Here is a 23,905-nt window from a genome sequence, read left to right on the forward strand (position 1 = left end):
CTCCCTCTCCCTTCCTCTCTCTGAAATCAATAAAGATATATTTTTTAAAAAAGTTAAAAAAAAACAAAAACAAGACCTTTACATATGCTGTCTTTAAGAGACTCACTTCAGATCAAAAGACAAACACAAACTGAAAGGGATGGAAAAGATATTTCATGAAAATGAAAACAAAACAAAACAAAAGCTGGAGGAGCAATACTTGTGTCAGACAAAATAGACTTAAAACAAAGGCTAGCCCGGCCAGGCGTGGCTCAGCAGTTGAGCATCAACCTAGGATCCAGGCAATCGGGGTTTGATTCCTGGTCAGGGCACATGCCCAGGTTGCGGGCTCAATCAGTGACTCTCTCATCATTGATGTTTCTATCTCTCTCTCTCCCTCTCCTTTCCTCTCGGAAATCAATAAAGATATATTTAAAAAACAACAACAACAACAAAACAAACAAACAAAAAACCAAAGGCTATAACAAGAAACAAAGAACGACTCAGCAACTCCATTTCTGAGTATTTATCCAAAGAAACCCAAAACACTAAATAAATAAAAAACATATACATCCATATGCTCATTGCAGCGTTATTTGCAATGGCCAAGGTATGAAAGCAACGTTAAGTGCCCACCCATAGGTGAACAATGAAATAGGACTCAGCCATAAAAAAAGAATGAAATGTTGCATCTGCAACAACATAGTTGGGCCTAGAAGGTATTATGTTAAGTGAAATAAGTCAGACAGAGAAAGACAAATGCCAGATGATTTCACTTATATGTGGAATCTAAAAAACAAGCAAGCAAACAAAACAGAAACAGACCCATAGATACAGAGAACATTTTGACAGTTGCCAGATGGGAGAGGGGTTGGCGGGCTGGGTGAACAAGGTGAAGGGATTTAGAAGTACAAACTGGTAGTTACAGAGCAGTCATAAGGATGTAAAGTACAGCCTGGGCAATATAATCAATAATAGCGTAATAGCTATGTATGGTGTCAGGTGGGTACTAGATTTATCGGGATGATCGCTTCGTAAGTTATATAAATGTCTGATCATGAGGCTGTACCGCTGAAACTAATATAATATTGTACATCAACTGTAATTTAAAAACAAAAAAATAAAAACCATCACAACCAATGATTTAATTAAGGACTTAGAGCAGCTTTTCATTTGAAAGCGGACTGAGCAGACACGGTAGGGGAGAGGGAAGAAGTGATGATAGAATTTCAGTTCTTGTATTCTGAAAGTGGGGGGCAGACGCATTTGCCCTTGGATTTCCTTGTCTATCTCAAATTACGGTTTCTTACTACCTGAGCATTAGCCCTGTGCTCATTCATGAGCTTTTGTGTTTTTGTGTTTAAAGAATTCCATTATCTAAGACCACTTACATTCAACAAAAGCTGCGTGTAAGCTTTTATCTTTGACCACTGGATGGGCAAGTAAAACCCCCCTCTGTTACATTCATTATTGAATCCCCTTTGCCTACACAGGGACGGGTACATGAATGTTGCTCAATAAACTGAATGAATGAATGAATGAATGAATGAATGAATGAATGAATGAATGAATGGTCAGAACTAGAATATTTTAGTTTCAACATGTCATTAAAACATCTGTCATTCAATTGTGTTATTAGGCCAGGTTTGTACAATGTTCAATTCAGGTTGTCCTCACGGATTTGATTATTTGAAATACTCACAAAAACTTTTGGACTGTTATTGTATTTGGAAGAATGCAGCTAATGTATCTACACAATCGTGAAAAAGAAATTCTGACTACAGCCAGCCCAACCCCCCCCCCCCCCCCCCCGACATATCGTTTACAGAGCTTCTCCGTTAGGTAAAGTTGAGCCCATCACACTAGTTTCCACTTGATGTGAAGACTTTAAAGGGTATATTGATGTTTTTCTTTATTTCAGCAAGCTCCAGAAGACGAAGAGGGATATCAGATGGCTTCAAGGAGTGACCGGTGAATGGTTTGAAGAAATTCAAAGGAAAAAGTTTTGCAATGAAACAGATGTTAGCCAAATGTTAAAACAACCCCTCACATACCGGCTAAGGAAGGGGATGGCAGAAAATGGTGAGAAAAAATAGTTACTTCTAATTTTTTTTCTTATGGCACAGTATTATAGATCATGGCTCACTGGCTCTCCAACTTAACCAATCTATGTTTAGGACTATTTTGAAATAATATGTTACAAAAGTTTCATAACACACACAACAAAAAGCGAACTGAAAATGTACTATAATGTCTGGGGTGTATGTTTTTAGAATCAGGCAATGTAGTTTAGTGGTTAAGAACACAGACATCAATATTTTTTAAAGTCTTGGATTCAAATCTCCACTCTGTTTCTGTGTATATTCTTTATTCTATCAGAATCCGTGTGACTCTATTCAAGTTATTTATTCTCTAGAAGCCTCAGTTTTCTCACCTTTAAGTGGATTTGATAATTCCTGCCTCATAGGGTGGTTGTGAGAATTCAATAAAATTATATGTATTAACTACTGAACTGGAAAACAGTAAGCGCTTAAATAAGTGTGGGGATGATGCAGGAGGAGGGGGAGACAGAGGAAGGGTGGGGAGGGGAGGGGGAAGGTGGTAGAGGAGCTGCCACCCTTCTGGGACTTTGGTAACTTAAACCCTGTGCGCTCCAGTAAATGCCTTCTTCTGACGTCTAACTATGTGACTCCCAGCATTTCGCTTACCTTCACCAATCACTTATTTTTTTAATCTGTAAATGAGGATAACAAAACCTCTCACAGGACTGTAGTGAGGATAACAAAGTGCATTAGAAATTATAAAATACTATAACAGTATAAAGTATCTTCCTACCCATAGTCACATTGACTGCTTTTGCTTATATGTTCCTAACAGTAACATCGAGAAACACGTAACAGTATTTCTAAATTTACATATTGACAATATTTTGCAACTCTCCTAATAAACAAATCTGCCTAAAAAGACTCACATTTCAGATATTTAGATTAACCCCATATATACTATGGTGAGCTTCCCCTTATCTTGAACTCCTCTAATATTTATCAATTCAGCATGTCCAAAAGTATTACAGTATTATGGACATTGTTTATGTTGATGTTGCCTTAGAATTTTTAATACTCATATGTAAAACTATATTTTATCTCTATATATTCTACATATTTATATTACATCCACACACATATAAACCATATATGTAGCGAATATATATACATAGATAGAGATAGATTTTTTTTTTACAGGAATAAGAAATACTCTAAATGGCTTAAGTTCCTTTTCCTTTACTCTCTTTGATATGAAAGTAGCATCATATCCATCACTGTGTTTTGAAATACTAAAGTAAGAATTTCCAAAGGACAGGGGGTTAAGAGCAACATGAGAACTGAATGGGGTCCCTGGCACCTCCCGCGGGTTTGAGAGAGCCATGGGGAAAACAAGTTGAGTAAAATCCACACGTGGGAGAGGGGTTCCAGGACTGCGGCCCATGGTGCATATGAAAGGACCCCCCTTAGTCTCTGAGAGGCTCTTCTCTACTCAGCAGAACCACGAGAGGTACAGGACTCCCCTCAGCGCCTGAGGTCTTCACACGGAGATGCCTGGTGCGCCCCCAGACTCCACAGAGAGAGGAGGGAATCGAGAATGAGGCCTTAGTTCTCTGAGATTCATTTACCTGGAAATATTTAGTGATACAGAATTGTTACCATATTCTTTCAGATCCTATGGAATTGCAAACATCGAGGTCTACAAATATACCCACTCCAAGAAGCCCAACGTCCGTTCCTTCCCGGCTGAGCTTCAGGTCATCATTCGCGTCCCTGTTCTCATTCCGAAAGCCCAGGAAGGAGACTTTAAAGCTCCAGTCGCTGGGGCAGAAAGGGTGAGTCAAATTCGGGTCATGTGACAGCTCCTTAGTTACCCGAGCCCCCAGGCCGGCAGCCTGTTTGAGTTCAGAGTGTTCAATGTTTGCTCTTAGAATTTAAATTCAGGTACTAACAAAGGAAACAGGACTTAGCGTGCAGAGGGACAAAGTCCTTATGAAACTTGGCTCACCTGAAATCCCACTTCTCACCAACTGCACAGGTCCCAGGTAATAATTACTGACAATTCTCCGACCGCCCGACCAGGACATAGAGCCAGGCATTCCTTGGGGAGTATGTGTGTCTGTGGTCACAGGGAAAGATGGGGTACTAAATGAGTTTAAGCGAGTTGGCCAAAGAGACTAGAGAAAATTAAAACCACTGTGACGTCGTTACCCAGAATTTAATGTAAGATGAAAGAGGGGAAGCTTTTGGAGCAGCGGAGGAATAGTTCCAGAAGGTTCCTACTTTAGATCTGCGTAAATCTGTCCAACCTGACTCATCCTATTGCTGGATTGTTTTGTGACAAACGAGCAGGGCTTTGCTCCCATTCAGTTGAGCTGACTGCTAAATATTTTCAGCACGCCTTCCTGGTTGAAAAGCTTCCCACCCTCTTAAGGTGTTGCCTTGGCACGCGGTGTGTTCCGTGTGTGCGCCCAGCCGTCGGGAGGGCATTGCTCTGCTCCAGCAAAAGGTGTTAGAGGTCACTCTTGCAGAAACACAATAGGCAGCAAGCAGCTGGCGGGCGTGTGATGAAGCTGCTGGGCTCCGGGAACAGTTCTGTCGTCCCCTCTGGGGTGGATGGAAGGCTCTTTGCTTCCAGCTTTCACCGGAGGCTCTTTTGTCTTTGACGAAATAATAAAGAGCTGAACAAAATGTAGATTTCCCTGACCGGCTCCACCAGAGGCACTTACAAGTGGATACTCTTCAAAGAGGTGAGTTGCTGTTTTTTGTTTTGTTTTTTATAAAAATGTTTGAAACCTAAGTAATTCTCTCATTTGGGAAATTAAAACTGAGGAGTGTTTCCTTGGTAGCTAAAATTGCTTTTAAGGAGAAAAGAAATAATCCCAATGTGTACTGTAGCTGGGACTGGTGATGTAATCGGTGTTTTAGGTGATTTTCTTTGAGGCAGAGTTTTATATCGCTGAACAATCTAACATCAGTAAACCAGGAAAAGTTGAAAAACCTGTTAACTCTACGGACAAGTTATTTCTGAGCTCAGATTGCAAGTTACTGCAAGAGCAGACCAAAGAAGATGAAAGACCTACACTCTTCATTCTGGGTGGCATGTGTCTTTGTTATACGCGAAACTGAAAAGAAAATGGAAACGCCTGCAAAATTCTCTTTAGCAGCCATCCTTCTCGCACACCAAAATGACTTGTAGCTCTTTTTTAACCAGGTGAACTGAAACTTAACGCAGCATGCAGAAATTAAACACATTTCATCGTTTTAAGTATGTGTGTGTGCACAGCAGTTTTCAGGATTTGCTATCTTTAAATATATTTTACTTTCAAAACATAATTGGGAATAAATATTTATTAGTTATGCTAATAAATATCACAAGGGCACTGTTTTTGCTCCTAGGAGGTTTCAGAAGATAAAATGTAAAAATATGTCCTTATTTTTAACTAATCAGTTTGACCTAAACATTTGGATGTAAATCCTGAGTGTGTATGGTTAAGGAAGTGTTATTCTGTGGTGAGAATATCAGTTCCAAGGGGCTCTTTATTCTTAAGTAGAACCGAGCTTTGCTTGGCAGTTCTGATCTTTCGAAATACAAAGTCATCCTCCAAAATGCAGACTCTGGTTCTGGAGCTCCTCCTGCCTCTGAGTGCGCGGGGAGGACCGGGCAAAGGGCTCCGGGGCAGTGGAGTCATTCCCTGCCCGGTTCCTGCTTGCTGAAGTCATCAAGGTTGGCTTGGTCACTCTTGCTTCTCTGGCAAACGCGTCAGCAAGGCAGTTTACAGGATCTTTTCCAAATCGCAGAAAGAGAACCAGCCTCTCTAGGCAAAACCCAGCCCTAAAAGAGTTGAGTGTCAGAGAAATTTCTTTTCTTCTTTTAAGCTATGGCTTCACTGAGAAATGACACTGGATAATGGGTCACTCTCCCCGGGGGAGGGGGGGGGAATCATTTCACCAGATATACTTATTCATCTTAGAAAGGCCCAGCCAATAAAAGCATACGGTTGAAGCTTTGATTTCCTATTATCAGTGGATAAAAAATCATGGGAACACAGTGACTCATGAATTAATAAGAAGGCAGAAAGTTCTGCCATTTCTGCTTCAAACAGGTCAAGTTTCTCCTCCCAAATTTATGCGCTTCCCATATTCTCCCCATTATTATTTTAATCCTATATATAAATGGTCATGCTGTACCCTCTGTGATCCCCAACCCCAGGAAAAAGGGAAAAATAATTTTTATTCATGTTTTAATTTATGTATTGCTAGCCAATAACTTTGAGAAAAGTATACATGTTTTACATGCATTTTCCCTCGACATTTCCTTTTAAGTCGTATCTCCTCACGTCTTGCTACGGGGAATCTAGTGCCTGTGACATATGGTGCTCTTCCCCCACCACAATACTTCAGTAACTCCATTGCCCCACAGATTCCTTCCACGCACTTCAGCAGGTAACCAACAGCGCGTGTCTGAGCTTACAAATGCAGCCTTCCTGGCTGCCGAGTCGCACCTACGGCTGTTAGTTTCTTAATCCAGCCCCCAGATGATTGCAGGGATGCCCTGCCCACCCTGAGTAGGTGACGTACATGCTGCTCTGTTTCATGCTCCGCAGTAAAGTTGCTCCTTCAAGAGGGCCACACCTTCATGTCCACACACATCCACAGAGCCGTGCAGCCATGTGCCACCAGTTCATTATGGCGAGTTTAGGGATATGGACTTTTGCCCCCCTACTCTTTCCTCTGTTGTAATCCCAAGAACTGGGCAAAGTGCAAATACAAGAAATTAGTTCATAGGCTCCTGAGCAACATGTGCAATTAAGTTTAAGATCTCTTCTTTCCTTTGAGGACCATCACAGTGCTTAGCATATGGTAAGCGCCCCTCCACAGGTGTGATTAGAGATAACGCTATCCTGGAGTGAGTGCCTGCACCCCTACAACCCTGTTCCTTTGGGGTAATTTTTTCCCCTTGAGATGCAAAATGCTTTGGTGGATCCAGCTAGCTGCTCCCCAAACATGCCCACATTTGCCTGGTCCGCAGGGTGTGCACCGCTTAGGCTGTCCAGCTGTAACCTCAATTTACCTAAGCAAAAAGTTCAAATACTGTTTTGGAAAATTCAAAAGGCAGATTAGTATTTTCCTAGATTCTCGCTGGTTGCTATTTGACTTTCTCTCTCATGCACTGCAGATGTCCTGCTGTGCTCTCTTCCCCTGTCCCGGTTGAGTGCCTTTGCTTGAGTTGGAACACGCAGAAATCTGTGACACCCAGACTGAAGAGGTCAGAGTAAGCGAGCTCCTTTGGAAATGCTCCACACCAGGCGTGGTGTCCACAGATAAACAGCAGGCTCGTGTGGACTTGAGGGAGAGAAGCAAGATCAGGGGAGGGTCTTGAATTTCATCCTGGGTGGCCAGCGGTTCCCAGGGGACCATTATCATAATCTCATCAGCAAGTTAACAATAATGGGCCGTAATCAGGCCCCAACCTCCAGGTGCTGATTCAGAAGGTCTGAAGTAGGGCGCAGGGGCGTTTATTTATTCTCGGTTGTAATTTACTTTTAATTCTGCAGCCTATTTGGATGCTCGGTCAGGTTTGGGAACCACGCAGCATAGCTTCCTACTCCGTCTATGCTGAGGGAGTTCCTGGCGTGGGTACCGGCAGCCAGGTGATAGTTTCCCTTTCGTTTATTTATCAAGCTTTTATCGAAGCCCGACTCTGGATCAGATACTGTGTTTAGTGTTAGAGATAAAATCGTGAAAATGTAGCCGATCTTTGCCTGGAGGACTTTATAATCTCCTAGAGATCACCAGATTGCCCACAGGGTTGGGCAGGAGGCGCCCCGTGGCTCTCCAGGAAGTGCCAGTCACATCTCCGATTCGCATATTTATTATGGCAGTTTTCTGGCAAATGACCATAAGGATCTTGAGGAAGGGCTGCCCTTTAGCATTCGCACAGGGATGCCATCTGGCCTCGCTGCAACCTGCAGACAGCCTGGTGCTCCGGTGACTATGGTAGAATATGGTGAGTGCTACGGTGGGTGCACGGTATTCCTGCCATGGGGACATAGAGGAGGAGCACTCAGCTCAGACAGGGGGATCCAGAAGGCTTCCTGGAAGAAGGGAGCCAATTTTTGAAGGACCCATACGACTGAGCTAAGCAATTAAGAGTTAGGACGTTGCACCAGGCAAAAAGAAATGACACAGCAAAAATATGGAGTCTGGAAAAGGCAATCATCTAGGTCACCGAGGTTCAGGGACCCAATGTGAGGTGAGACTGATAAGAGATGGGGTGGGAGAGGGTGGCAGAGTTCAGAGCACAGGGACTCATACATGCAATGCTAAGGAGCTGGGGCTTAATTGATCCTGTAGACAGCACGGAGCCATAAAGCACTTTTTTGAATAATACTTCTTCTCCTCATTATATAAATTATATGTGTTTATTTTATTTATATATGCATATGTATCACATAAAAACCACCCACAACCCACTGGACAAACACTAGTATTTTAGTGTATTTCATGCACGTGTGCATGTGCATATGTGTGGTTTTTTTCCATTGATAGTTTTTTGTTTTTTTAAAGTATGTCTTTATTGATTTCAGAGAGAGGAAGGGAGAGGGAGAGAGAGAGAAACATCAATGATGAGAGAGTCATTGATCAGCTGACTCCTGCACACCCCCTGCGGGCACTGAGCCTGAAACCTGGGCTTGTGCCCTGACCAGGAATCGAACAGCAATCTCCTGGATCATAGGTCCATGCTCAACCACTGAGCCATGCCGGCCGGGCCCATGGAAAACTTTTAAACAGAGAAGTGAAATATCATATTTTCATTTTAGAAAGATCACTTTAACTCAGTGGTTCTCAATCAGGGGCAATTTTTCCCCCAAAGGACATTTGGCAATATCTGAAGATGTTATTGTTTTTCACAACCGAAGGTTAGTGCTATTGGCATCTAGTGAGTGGGGGTCAGAGATGCCGCGAAACAGCCTACAGTGCATGGGACAGACCATCACACCAAAGAAAGGCCAGTAGTGCCAAGGCTGAGAACTGCTCTAGCTGTGGCTCAAAGAACAGATTTGTGCAGAGAGACCAGGTAAGAGACTGTTGAGATGGTCGTGGCAATGAGGGAGGCAGAAGAGAACAGATTTGCGCATAGTCCAGAACAGGGGTGGGGAACCTTTTTCCTGCCAAGGGCCATTTGGATATTTATAACATCGTTTTGGGGCCATACAAAATGATCAACTTAAAAATTAGCTATGAACAAAGCTCCTAGATTTATTGACTTCCGAGTTCCGCCTGCGGTTGCCTACGGCCAGTGGGGCCGGAGGTCCCCACCCCTGGTCTGGAAGGTGGAGTCATGAGAGCCTGGTCGTTGGGTGTGGTGGTGAGGAACAGAGTCCGTGGAGGCAAACCCTCGGCTTGGCACCTGGACGGGTGGCAGGGAAGAGTGTCGCAGGTGAGCTGAGGGTAAAAATGAGCCACGTGCTCATGGGTTCAACAAATCCTGTTCGATGCACTAGGCAACAGAGCAGCGGTCCCTGGCTTCACGGGCCTTCATCCTGCGAGGACGACAGAAAGGAAATAGAAACATAGACTCGGGCTAAGAAGGGGACGCTCTGTGTGCTCTGGGAGCGCATTTGGGCCGGTCTCCCAGGGAAAATAAAGTGGGTAATGATTCTTCAAAGATGAGATAGCTGTTCGGGCAAACAGGTGGTAGAAAACTGTTTTGGGCGAAGGAGCAACGAGGGCGTGGGTTCAGGGGCGGGGCTGATTTCCTATGGCAGAAGGGATACGGGAAGGTGAGATCGGGGCTGATTTCCTCTGGCAGAAGGGATACGGGAAGGTGAGATCGGGGCTGATTTCCTCTGGCAGAAGGGATACGGGAAGGTGAGATCGGGGCTGATTTCCTATGGCAGAAGGGATACGGGAAGGTGAGATCGGGGCTGATTTCCTATGGCAGAAGGGATACGGGAAGGTGAGATCGGGGCTGATTTCCTATGGCAGAAGGGATACGGGAAGGTGAGATCGGGGCTGATTTCCTATGGCAGAAGGGATACGGGAAGGTGAGATCGGGGCTGATTTCCTATGGCAGAAGGCATATGGGAAGGTGAGATAGGAGGCCCAAAAGTTTTCAGGGCCTAGGTGATAGAGGGTCTTCTGAAGGCAGAGAAGAATTTGAACTGTCACCGGGGTGCAAACAGGAATCACTGAAATGTTAAGCAGGGAGGTGGCACGTTTCCGTTTACACGGATCGCTCCGGCAGAAGCGTGGAGCAGCAATTTCCAACCGGTGCGCCACAAGAATTTTTTTTGGTGTGTTGCAGAATTTTAGCAGTTAGTTTACGTGTGCCATGAGATGAAAAGGTTGAAAATCACTGGTATAGAGAATGGATTGAATTGAGGGCAAAACCCGGAGACAGGAGAACAGGTGAGGGACTAATAATAAAGGCAAGAGATGATAAATGTCTTAACGGGGGAAAAGGCAGGGAGATGTAGAGAGAGGGATGGTTTTGAGAGGGATTTCTGAGTTTGAATCAACAGGCTCTATTCATTCACAGGACAGGAAGAAGGACCTGGAGGGTCTGAATTGCCTGTGTTCACGCAAGTGGAGCTCTTCAGTGGGGGAAATGACCAGGGGTTTTAGTTAGGAAAGAATATTTTTAAAAATATGTTTTTATTTATTTTAGAGAGAAAGGGAGGGAGAGAAGGAAACATCGATCGGGTGCCTCCTGCATGCCCCCTACTGGGGATCGGGCCCACAACCTGGGCATGTGCCCTGACAGGGAACGGAACCCTTGACCTCTCCATGGGACGGCACTCAACCAGCTGAGCCGCATCGGCCAGGGCTGGAAAGAATATTTTTTTAAAAGAATATTCTTGAGCCATAGTCTAATCTACTGAATGGGAATTTCTGAATGGTATCTGCAAAGGGATAGAGACGAGAGAGAGTATTTTATGGGGGAAGAATAAATTTGGTAAGTCTGGCATGCAGGTACCTATAGAAGAGAGGAGAAAAAGCTTGGCGCGGGAGGGTTGCCTGGGGGCTCATCAGATAAAAGAAAAGCCTTGTTACGTTCAGATGTTGGATGATACCTTGTAAGATGTTAAGTAGGAAACTGACAAGATTAAATTTGCATTTTTAGACAGATTTCTCTAGGGAGAGTATAAAGAAAGGATGCAGAGAAGTCCAGGAGAGAAACTGTGGAGCTGGAGAAGTGGGGATGTAGGTGAGAGATCTTTAAGACGTGGGGTCAGTAGGAATAACTGCAGAAGGTGAGGTGGCCCTGTATCCCTTGAAAGCACTAAGTCCAGAGGATTGTGCAGAACTTTCATGATGCCACGATTGCTTTTATTGACTCACGAGTGGAAGCCATTCGCATCAGAAACTCGACTTTTACGAGGGCCTGGGAGTGGGCAGAGAGACTCTGGGCCTCCACGCCGGCTGAGTCCTGTCACCTGCTGCCTAAATCCACAACGGCACGCAGCTCTGCTCACCCTCGGGGAGCATGCATCCTTAAACTCGCAGTACACCATGGCACTCCACGGTGCTCTGTCCCAGTTGTGCCCCAGGCATCCTCTAAAGTTGCATCTTCCACGCCTGCCACTCTCGGAAACTTGACTCCTGCACCCGATGCCCTCGTCGTGAATCCGACTGGGGGCCCGGGCAGCTGGTGAGTGTCGAGCTGTGTGGGTGCACCGGGAAGGCTGCAGCCGCCCAGGGCTCTGGGAAGAATCCTTACAATCTGGCACGTTCTCCTGGCTCCTGGCAAACTGAACTACTTGCCGGTTGCCAGCCTCCCCTGCCCTTTGCCATCTCCGGGCTTTGGCCCATGCTGTCCTTCGTCTCTCCTACCGGGTCCCCTTCCCGTCCACTCCCCGGTTCATTCCCAGGAATCCTCACTGCCCTTTCTGCATTCTCAGCGCATTTTACTTACATCTCTTTAGTGTTCTTACCGCATCTCGGCTTGTACTTCAGCTCTTTGCGTATCTAATCTTTCCCGTTATAAATGCTCTCGGAGGACGGGGCCCCGTGCCTCCTGCATGCCCCCTATATTTGTTTCCTCCAAAGCACTCCAAGTAGTGCCGAGCGTGTAGGAGTCATGCAGGCTCAATACAGCTGTAGGGAAAGGAAGCATTAAAAGCAGTATTTAACTTATAAATATTATTAATATAGAGCATCCGTTGTCAACCGGTGAGCTGCAAGAATTCTTGCAACGTGCAATATCTGACTATTTAGTCGGGGGCACTGACCTCTTGTCCCTTAGACTGTCAAATTTAAAAAATGACAGCAGCCAACACCACAGTAGCCGTCTGGTGTGAATGAATCAAAATTATACCCCTTTTTTGTCGGTTTGGCAAAAAGATATATTTTTTTGGTGTACCGCAGAATATTAGTAATTCGTCTACGTGTGCCACGAGATGAAAAAGGTTGAAAACCGCTGATGTAGAGCTTCGGCAGGATCTTCTAACTCTTCTGTAGCTCCATCTCCTCGTCTGTAAAACGGGAGGAGACAGTATCCACTTCTGTATTTAAATGGGTTGACGTGAGCCCCGGCCGGGTGGCTCCGTGGTTAGAGCGTCGGCCCCGGGAAGGAAGGGTCGTGGGTTCGATTGCCAATCAAGGGCACATACCTGGGTTGCAGGTTTGATCCCATGCCCTGAGACACATCAGTGTTCCTCTCTCTCTCCCTCCCCCCCTTCCACTCTCTCTGGAAATCAATGGGAAAAATATCCTTGGGTGAAGATTAACAAAACCAAAACAAGAGCTCACAGGAGCCCGGAGTGTGAGAACGGTGCCTGCGCACGTAGTAAGCACTCAACACATGTAACCATTTGCTATAATGTCTTATGCTCTGTTCAGATACAAACCCACTCTTACGTAATTTCTTCTCGGCTCCCTGAGTAACAAAGACGTAAAATCATCCATCCTAAGCAATCACAGGAAAAGGTTTCTGAATTTTTTTTCAACAGTGCGCTCACCGAGAAATGTCTTCCTCCAGAGCACTAGAAATGTATCTTCTCAAGGTTTCAGGGCGTAATGGCAGATGGCTGTTGGTTTTTCCTCCTGCTAAAAGTTAGGCACGTCTTCAAAGAAATGATTTAAAATTCTTTCCACAGGTATGACGGCCACGCAGGACCTCCTGTGCCTGTGAGGGGAACCGGCATGGTAAGTAACTGGAAGCTAAAGGTTATGCTAAGGAATTCAGAATTAATGCACTCCCTGGCCGGCTACCTATTTAAGCAGGAGTCTTTCTGGCTCAGCTTTCCATTTACTTAAGCTTAGATTGCTCCTAGGGAGTTCCAAGTTTTCCATTTGTGGTTGGCTTCCCATTGGCCCTGGCCCTGAAACGCTCACACGGCAGACTCTGCCAGGAAGGAGCCAGGCCGCTGGGTGTCCACTCCCACCATCGGTGGCATCTGATATTTTACCGCATGTCCCCCCCCCAACAGCGCTAAAGCCTTGGGCAGAGGAAGAGACAAAGAGGCATCCCCACCACTTTTGCAAGCCCATGTGGGTCCGGGCTGGACCTTTTCTGGGTAAGATCATCATTTGTATTCAAAGAGGAAGCCACTGATCGGTGAGGCGCATTTGGCCCAAACAAGTACCCATGAGGGCACTGACCTGACGTGACTCCCTCAAGGGCTTAGACTTAAATCGATCTCTGTGTTCATAAGCTCACAAGATTGAGAAGCTGTCCGTTTTCTGTTTCTTGTTTCTTCACGGTCTTGACTTTGGTTCTACCCATGCCTGCGTCTTTCTTTGTAACTCTTGTGGTTTGGAGACGAAAGAATGAGAACCATGGAAGAGATCTGAGGGCAGGAGAAGGGTACAGGTATTCCTCAGTTCATTGTGGTCTTAGTACTGGTACCTACCTTTCTCTTTCTCTCTCTTTTTTGTTTATTTTTTTGTAAACAGCATGGGGGAGCCCGGGCCAGCATGGCTCAGAGGTTGAGCATCAACCTATGATCCAGGCGATCGTGGTTCGATTCCCGGTCAGGGCACATGCCCGGGTTGCGGGCTCGATCCCCAGCAGGGGGCGTGCAGGAGGCAGCCGATCAACGACTCTCGTCATTGACGTTTTTATCTCTCTCTCCCCCTCCCTTCCTCTCTCTGAAATCAATAAAAACATATTTAAAAAAAAAAAAAAAAGCATGGGGTAGAATTCTGGCGAGGAATGCATATAAACAGAGGCCCTGGAAAAACAGAATGAGCCCCCTCTCTCCTCCAGAGTAATGCTACTTCTTTCCTCCTTCCTCGGTGACACTGAACCCTGTCTCTCCTCTGTGTGCTTGAGCCCCAACCAAGGCACCAGCTCCAGCTGCCACACTCTAATGGAGAACTTGCTCTCGTCCAGGCACTTGACAGAGGTCATTTCATTTCATCCCCAGAGGAAATGTGCAAAATGCCCATTTTAAAGATGAGGAAACTGAGCTTTAGAGAATTTAAAGGTCATACTCAAGGTCAGTGATAGAGCCAGGATTAGGAAATCTGGGTCTCTGTAACGCCACAGCCAGACGTTAATAATGCCTTCAGCTGCGTCAGCCCCAAAGCCCTTTTTGTACCCGAGCCCCAGCTGCGGACTCTCCTTTAAGGGAACGGTGGACTGAGGTGGCAAGCGCAGAGCGTTACTCTCTGCGAGGACGGCGTCCTGCTCAGGGAGGCACCTGTTCTCGCGCTTTTCCTTAGAGTAGTGATCAAGCTCGGGGAAAATAAATGCAACTCCTACCGCTGACTGTTGATCCTGGTTAATAACTTTTATAAAAAGTGGGAGGGAGAAAATAATGAAACTGCTGCCTAAAACAAAGATTTTGTATGATATGTAGATTTCTATTACTTATTCCTGGAAGTCCTAGCCCCTTACGCCTGCCTCTTGCTAAGGTTCAAGGTAATGAATTTCCCATCACTTGGTTGGCAGCCTGGCGGGAATGGTGCAAAAAGGATCCTGGTGTTTTATAGGAGATTGTACTACATTATTAGATAACCTTCCAGTTAAAAGAGAAGAAAGCTGCTATTTAAACATTTGCTTCAGTTTACAAAGGGTTTGAGAAAACAGAGAGAAACTTAAGAGACATGTAGCTCAGAGTTTCTCTCAACCTCGGTGCTATTGCCATTTTCGGCTGAATAATTCTCTGTTGTGGGGCTGTCCTGTGTATTGTAGGATGTTTAGTAGTGTCCTGGCCTCTACCTACTAGATAGCAGGAGTTCTCCATTCAATTGTGACAATCAAAAATATCTCCAGCCCTGACTGGTGTGGCTCAATTGGGTGGGCGTTGTCCCATGCACCGAAAGGTTGCCGGTTCCATTCCCGGTCAGGGCACATGCCGGAGTTGCCATCTAGATCCCCGGTAGGGGGCATGCAGGTGGCAGCCCATCTATGTTTCTCTCTGTTTCTCTCTCCCTCTCTCTCTCTAAAATATCAATAAAAATACTTTTAAAAAATCTCCAGCCCGGCCGGAGTGGCTCCGCGGTTGAGCATCGACCTAGGATCCAGGAGATCGAGGTTCGATTCCCAGTCAGAGCACATGCCCGGGTTGAGGGCTTGAGACAGCTGATCAATGACTGTCTCATCATTGATGTTTCTCTCTCTCTCTCTCCCTCTCCCTTCCTCTCTCTGAAATCAATAAAGATATATTTAAAACAAACCCAAAAAAAATTTTTTAATCTCCAGAAATTGCCAAGTGTTCCTTAAGGAGCAAATTGGTGCCAGTTGAGAACCATCTGGTGAGGAATCCAGGGTCACAGTGGTCACCATCAGTGAGAATAGAAACAAAACATATGGCCTTGGCCACTGGATCATGCCTCAACTCTGAACGAATTTTTGTGAGGCCTACTGTTAGGTGATATGCCAGCTCTGGACCCCTAGAAACACGCCTCCAATATTCTTACCGCTCTGGGCCAGTGTGGGCTCCTTGAGGCCAGGACTGTCTGCCCACCTGTGTATCCCCACTGCCTGGCACAACCTGAGCACTCAGAAATTGGAAGAAGAAATGAAAGAGCGGTTTTAAGCCACAAAGTGAATTGGTGAATTTGCTTTTGCAGGAAAGCAGACACAGAACAAATTCAGGAACACCTTGAAAAATTACTTTGTTGACATTTGATAACGTGGATGAGCTAGACTTCTGCTTCAGTAGCTGTTCTACAGGTTTAGCTGCCCCAGGAAGTTTTCAATTAGTTTAAGGTTACTCTGTGACAGGTTTGTTTGTCTCGTTGGGTCAGAATTGCAAACAAGATCAGCAGAGTGAATTGGAGTTGGCTCAAAGGCCTCATTATGTTCAGCCTATTCTATGTACCATGTTTGAGAGTGTAACTGAGATTTTAAAAGCCAGCATTTTGAGAATCTGGCCTCTAACCCTGAGGGACATTTTTCTAGCTCATTAGACTGCAAGCATCATCAGTGCTCCCAAGGAATCCTCTGAAACCACAGAAGAATGGTAATGACTAACAATAAGGACCTACTAAGTGCTGGACACCATTCTAAAGTGTTCTACAACTATTCATTTATTTCATCGTATGAGGTGGCGATTTTGTTGCTGCTGTTATTATAATTTTTTCCCAGTTTACCAAAAAAGAAACTAAGGTACAGAAAGGTGAAGTGACTTGCCCAAAGTTGTACAGCTGCTAAGGGGCAGACCCAGGGTCTGGACCTCTGTAGAACTCATGTGTCTAACCGTTACACTTTCCCACCTCACACACACTTTTCTGAATTCTACTATTATGAATATTCAGTGTCTCAATTTCTGTAATAATCTTTACCAGAAATTTTATAAATGTAATTTTCTACCTTGCTACATTGTAAATCAGTCAGTGTGCATGGAGGACATGGAATGTTTAAAACAAAGTTCCTGTCTTCAGAGAGTTTACCATCTACTTGAAGATATGTGCGAGGACATGGAATGTTTAAAACAAAGTTCCTGTCTTCAGAGAGTTTACCATCTACTTGAAGATACCTGCGTTAGCAAAACAACAGTAAAAAGCAACAGCTCAGCCCTAGCCAGTTGACTCAGCCTGTGGACTGAAGGGTCCTGGGTTCGATTCCTGCCGAGGGCACGTACCTCAGTTGCAGGCTTGATCCCCAGCCCCCGGCCCCGGCCCCGGCCCCAGTCAGGGCACGTGCGGGAGGCAACCAATCCATGTGTCTCTCTCACTTTGATGCTTTTCTCTCTCTTTCTCTCCCTTCCACTCTCTCTGAAAATCAATGGGAAAATATCCTCGGGTAAGGATTTAAAAAAAAAAAAAGCAATGGCTCAGTTGGTTGGAGCATCGTCCCAATACGCTAAGGTTGTGGATTTGATCTGCAGTCAGGGCTCATACAAGAAACAACCAATGAGCGCAGGTGGAACAACAGGTTGATGTTTTTCTCTCTTTCTCTCCCTCTCCCTTCCTCTCTCTGAAATCAATAAAGACATTTATAAAATAAATAAAATCAATAATTTTTTAAAAAGACATTTGTTTAAAAAAAAAGTGACCTAGTGGAGAGAACAGGTTTAGGGATCAGATCATAGGAGTGTGAGTAGCTACCATTTATTATTCATATCACCAGGACTCAGTTTTTTCATCTGCAAAATGGGAATGGTAATCCTTATCTAATTCACGAATGTGTTCTAAGGATCAAATGAGATAGGCTACTTTGAAAGTATGCTGGAAACTGAATAAATGAGTAATGTTATCAAGTATAAGCTAGTTGGTAGCAAATGCGTGTGCAAAAATGTGTTCAAGTTTGGAAGTGTGAAATAATATTGTGGGGAGAGTAGTCTGAGGATTCAATTCAGTGAATATTCGTCAACCTCTTATATGCTGATGCTACGGTAGCTGCTTGGGGCCCAAAGAATACTGTGCTTTCTTAGTTATTTTAGAGGTTGGCCCACTTCTAGGGTCCTGATTCATTTGCTTTCAAATCCCTGGTTTTTCAGATCAGGGTGGGGACTGAAATGTGTGGTAGGGGGGAAGGGGAAAGGCCTAGGGGAAAGTAAAAGTGAAAGGAATGTAAACGACTTTGATATCAGGTTATCATACCAGAGGCGCATGCAAATATACTCACTTCCTGGGAGGGCTGCAGAAGGGCCCCCGGAGCTCATGATACGTGAATTAGACTGAAGGGTGAGTTGACATCACACAGAAGAGGAAGGGAAAGAGCAAAGGGCGGGGGCAGAGACCCGGAGGCCTAGAAAGAAGCGCTCAGCGTTTTAGCGAGCTGCGTGTGGTGCCCTCAGAGCTCGGGCCCTTGAAGAGAGTCGGGGAGGGAAGGCGAAGCCCAAGAGCTGGAAACTGATCTGGGCATGATTTTGCTGCGCAGAGGTGTCTGAACCTCCAGGCCAGGAGCGGGAAGTGCACTTCATTGTTTATGGCAACCCCATGGCATGCAGCATTATTCTGAGGGGGATTCCGAGTCCAAAATTCAGCCCTGACTGCGGATCCGGGTGCTTTGGGCCCCAGGGCTCGTTGCCTCGCTCTGGGTATCAGGAAATTCCAGGTGCTGTCCAGCAGCTCTAAGACCTGAGCTTGGCCTCGGAAGATGCCTACCGCCAGGATACAGCACACTGATAAACTAATAAACTAAAGTAAAAAGTAGAGAGAAGTGACTCAGCATGGGCTCTGCAATCCAGCAGCCTGGAAATGAATCCTTCCCTCCACCCGTGTGACCTGGAGCAAAGAAAGGCCTGACCTCTCAGAACCTCACTTTTCTCAAAGTGGGAATTCTAATAGTACCAACCTCATAGGGTTGTTAAAATAATGAAATTAAATAATCCATATGAAGCCCTAGTCACGTTACCTAGAACAATTAACGTATAGTGGCTGCTGCTAAAAATAACATCTCACATATAGCTTAAATAAAAGGTGTCTATAGGGGTCTGATACCTACCACTGACTAGCAGATTTAAAATTGAGTGTAAATAAACTCTCCATATTTTCTCTTAGTCGTATAATTTAGATCTCTGTGTGTTGGAAACATTCTCAACATGTTGGGTGAGTCGGATTGGTCTTGAAGTAGAGGATCCAGCAGACATATAACCCAAAGAGGTTATATACAGGGTATCCAGGTGGTGCTAATCCTTCCCAGCTTGAAGGGGCTCATCTCTTCACCTGAGCCCTCGGCTCCTGTATTTCACTTCAGTGTATATTTTCATTATAAAGCATTGTGATCCAGGAGGCGAAAAGGATGCACTCTGGTCTGCAGAGAGGAAATTTGAAGTTTGTTTGAAGTTTGGGAGTTAAAATGGTTGAGAGAGAATGAGTCTTGCTATTCGCTCTTAATCAGATGTACCTAGTCTGTACCAACTACCAAAACTGCAGATTTGGGAAGAATAAACTTATAAGGTGCATGACTAATTGTTATTAGCACAAATGAAGACTTGAAAAGACAGTAGGAAGGGCACAAAAGGGAACGATATTTTTGATGCATTTTAGAAAGAAAAGAATGTAACTGTAACTGATCGAACTCCTCAAATGATTCGTTTCTGGTTTTATTGCCTACAGTAGGTATCTCACTGTAGTTATGTTTTGCTTCTAACATTTGGTTACAATTATATTTGTGTTAAATTATATCCAGTGACCAACAAATGATGATTGGGTTGTTTCTTTCTTATTAATAAATCTCCTTTGCGTGCATTCAATTGCGGCTTGCCCATAGAACTGGAAGCCACAAGTCAATGAAATTTGGGCAGGGCCTCTCTGAGAAAATAACTGACCTAGATCTTGCGAATGGAAACAGGAGGGAGTGAAAATACTAGATTGTGAGGAATGTAAGGATTAAGGGAACCTGAGCTTTAGAACTGGACAGACCGGTGCTGGAGCAGGAGAAAAAGTGGAGTTTTGGAAAGGTTCAAGATTTGTTCTTCGGATTCGGGTGAGATGAAATGTCATGGTGAACATCAAAAGGGAAGGGAAAACTTAGGAAAGACGGGGGCTCCAGGGGCAAGGACTGGGTAGGAGAGTGGACTGAACACAGAGACGCCAGAGAGGGAAGTGGCTGTGGCCTGGCTCAGGGATGGGTGCAGGATTAGCTAAGTGGAGCCAGGAGTGACAGAGCCGGTTTGACGGAGGAAATGCAGATGGAGTTTTGGCAAAAGAAAGTGAAGATGTGGGAGTGGATAATTCCCCCAAGGTTATGAGGACAAATGAAGCTTGAAAGTAGGGCAGTGATGCATCTGATGAAATCAAAATAAACATTTGCTAGTAAAGAAAACAACTTTAGCCCTACATCATTCTTTTAAGTCTTGTAAAACTAGCAATGATTTTTTAAAAAACTTTATAAGGTGATACTTTCGAGCACCTTTGTTTCAGAACTATTCATCAGCATCTTATGGCTGTCTGGGAGGCTCCACCATTCTATGCGAACTCTGTGGCTAGAAATACGGATTTTTTTCCTCCAAAAAATCTGAAGGTCCACTACAAGCTTCAGCTAAGCATCTCTTGATCGAATAGGTGCAGCATTAAGAAATCTAAAATCCTAGCCATTGGGGCCAAGGAGACAACACTCCCGACTTAAGAGAGAGCAATTTCTTTGCTATTTTTGAGGAATCTCCCTAAGGTTTGTGTAGTGCTGTTTAAGTAGGAATCTTTGGCAGAGAAAAAACTCAGTATCTTGCCTGAAGACTCATAGTAAGAAGAATTGATGTAGGTACGGAGAAGTCTGTGATCATTTGAAAATGACAGAAACAACAAAACATTGTAAGCTGAGAAACAAGTGTTAGGAAAATTAATGGCAGTCCTTGAACTAGTACTTTTAAGCTTGGGACATTCTTGTGGGAACATGTGAGTATTCTGACTACAGAAGGTCCAGAAATAATAGTGCATTTTCTATCTTAAAATTAGCAGGTAAAACTGTACAGCTCACCTCTGGAAAATCAACCAGTTGGCGGTGCATTCGTCCCCAGGCCAGCCGGCATGAGGGAGGGAAGCGCTGTGCCTCCGTGGGATGTTTCCCTGCTGGACAGTGAGTTTTTCCGAGGTAAGTCTACACATTAATCACCTTTGCAACTCCTGGTACTAAAGCAAAGAATAATTACAGCTTGTATGAAAATGCTCAAAACATACCGAGCTCTGTATTTTATTTTTTAAGTCCTCTTGTTTACCTTACTTAAAAAGCATGCTGTTATATTCTATTAACACAAATATTAAAGACTCATATTTAAATATAACCTAAGCAAATATTTTTAGACGAAGGCTGATAAATCTATGGGATAGTATCAATGTTTAATATTTCACCTCCGTTGAAAAGGAAATACAGCTTTAGGAAATATATCTATAAAGTTTACTGTCCTTAATAAACTTTTATTGTTACTGATTAGGACCTACCTAAATGCAATCTAATTGTTGTTAAATAATTAACCCTGTACAATAGATAACAATAAAGAAACAGATTCCAAAAGTACGACAGGCCCATGAATGTGATTTTCATACGAGCATAGCTCCCCTTTACATAGGTTATTCTGTATCAAAGTAAACCTGGCCATTGGAAAAGTGAACTCAGAAGTCACTCAACAGCTTCACCTTGAGGAAATTAATTCCGTTGGCAAAGGCAGGGGCATCTCCTTGGCCCTGTGGTTGGGACGGGTGAGGTGCTCAGTGAGAGGCACCCAGCTGGACCGCCAACCCAGGGAGGCCTTTTGGTGAGATGGTTCCCTGCAGACAACTTGCTTCAGAGGAAAGAAACCCAGAGGGAAATCTGGGTTCAGAAAAAGGTTTTGCTAGTAGAGAGGAGCTGCTGTACATGAAGTGAAAAAAATGACGTGGCCTCTCTGAACTGAAAGAGGAGAAGCAGGATGGGAGTTTTTAGACCTCAAGAGTGGTCAGTAAAACAGCATTGCTAATTTGGGATTCTAAGTGATTTTGAATAATTGAAAATGCTGCCGTGGGGAGGTTAGGGGTGGCTACCTCTGGGGAGGTTTCCAGGTGATTTTTACCTCTCCTGTTATTTTTTCCTGTATGCTCTGTTATAACCACGTATTGCTTTTGTAGTCAACAGAAGACTTTATTTCAGGAAAGGAAAACTATGAACAGCTCGAAAGGGAGAACAGCAGATTTTATTATAATTAGTTTTAAAGGCACATTAATATTGCTCGTTACATAGATTTGGCTCCGTGTGTGTGTGTTGTTTTGCTTTTGCCCCACCTGATAGTTTGGCATTGCTTGGTTATTTTGTTTGTGGATATATGGGATAAATGATTTCAGAGATGAGATCATTTTTTTTCATTAAAGCATTGACATGATGATTCCCTGAAGAATTCCTTAGTTACAGATCCTTAATGCTCAAGATTAGTTCTTCTGCCTGGTCAGTGTGGCTCAGCGGTTGAGCGTCAGCCTATGAACCAGGAGGTCACGGTTCGATTCCCGGTCAGGGCACAGGCCCGGGTTTCAGGCTCGATCCCCAGTATGGGGCGTGCAGGAGGCAGCCGATCAATGACTGTCTCATCATTGATGTTTCTATCTCTCCTTCTTCCTCCCTCTCTCTGAAATCAATAAAAACATATTTTTTTAAAAAAAAAAAAAAAGATTAGTTCTTCTACTGGCTAAACAAACTTAATAGCACCAACTTACAAATAATATAAGGTAGGGACAATCAGAACAGATGCCCAAAACCCCTTCAGCACGTGCCCTAACATAATTGACATGTCACAAGTACGTCCCATATACAGTCAGTCAGATGCTGATGTGCCTCACTTTCCCTGTCATTGAAGAGGTAAAACCATATATTTTAATGACAAAAAAATTTTAAATAACCCAGGAGAATGCACCATTTTATGTAACTCAGAATGAAAGAGTTCCGTAAACCAAGAAGTCATAGCAATTTCAAAAATCTCATTAACTTACTTGTCCTGTCAGATTTGATTTTCTTTGATGAACATCTCTTCAATAAATATGTAATCTACTTATATTCATTGTAACATGAATATGGTAAGATTATATCTGCAATGTAGGCTTTAGGGAAGCTTAAAACCTTAAGAGATTATGGTCCTATTTAAAATCTAACAGGTTTTTATTGAGGAAAAGATGTCAAATATGATGAAATAAACACAGTTCAAAGAAATACCAACCAAAATATCCTGTAACTTGTCTGAGCACCCAGAGACCGCGGACCTGGTACGCATGAGCCCTGGGCCTTGGGTTAGCCCAGGTCCCTGGTAGTATAGGGAGGCCCCTGGGCCCTAACGCGGACACCATTCTCTGACCTTGCTGCCAAGAGAAAAGTGAATATCGTTTGACAGTGGCAGCTTCACAGCCTTGTAACATTATGAGCTCATAGTGAAATCATCTTTATACTTCATTAAAAGAAAAAGTGAAACGTGAACGTTTATGGCACAGAGGTTGGCGTGGCCCTGCGGTCTCGTGCGTGGCCTCAGGAGACAGGCTGCCTGGACCCATGTACCAGCTGTGTGACCTCAGCAACTTACTTCACCTCTTTGCGCCTCAGTTTCCTCACTTTTAAATGAGACTGGTGATAATACCAATCTTACAAGGTTATGTGTGGATTTAATGAGTTAATAAATTAAGTGCTGAGAATTGTGCCTGACGCATAGAAAGGGCTGTATTAAAGGAGTGCTAATGGGTCTTATGAAAGTGGAACAACAAAAATCAGTGTTTCACCCTGGCCGGTGTGGTTCAGTGGTTAGAGCGTCGGCCTGTGCACCAAAGGGTTGTGGGTTCGATTTCTGGTCAAGGGCATGTACCTCAGTTGCAGGTTTGCTCCCCACCCCCGATTAGGGCATGTCCAGGAGGCAACCAATTGATGTCTCTCTCTCACATTGATATTTTTTTCTCTCTCTCTCCCTTCCCCTCCCTCTCCCCCTTCTACTCTCTCTGAAAAGCAATGGGAAAAACATCTTCAGGTGAGGATTAACAAGAAAAACACACACAAGAAACAAACAAAAATCAATGTTTCTCTCTCCAATCAATCA

The 23,905-nt window shown here is 44.2% G+C and overlaps 1 protein-coding gene across 1 annotated transcript in view; it reads left to right on the forward strand.

The window, feature by feature from the left end:
• The first annotated feature begins 1,902 nt into the window (after positions 1-1,902).
• The window catches only part of EXPH5 (exophilin 5), a 31,790-nt gene continuing 9,787 nt past the window's right edge, over positions 1,903-23,905 (forward strand). The window contains exons 1-4 of the mRNA XM_016218211.2: positions 1,903-2,061; positions 3,694-3,856; positions 13,127-13,175; positions 20,823-20,958. Coding sequence (XP_016073697.2) covers positions 2,010-2,061; positions 3,694-3,856; positions 13,127-13,175; positions 20,823-20,958 — 400 coding nt within the window. The 5' untranslated portion in view covers positions 1,903-2,009. The remainder of the gene's footprint in view (positions 2,062-3,693; positions 3,857-13,126; positions 13,176-20,822; positions 20,959-23,905) is intronic.

The sequence above is a fragment of the Miniopterus natalensis genome, chromosome 11, assembly GCF_054644295.1.
Source record: "Miniopterus natalensis isolate mMinNat1 chromosome 11, mMinNat1.hap1, whole genome shotgun sequence".
In the NCBI taxonomy this organism is placed as follows: domain Eukaryota; kingdom Metazoa; phylum Chordata; class Mammalia; order Chiroptera; family Miniopteridae; genus Miniopterus; species Miniopterus natalensis.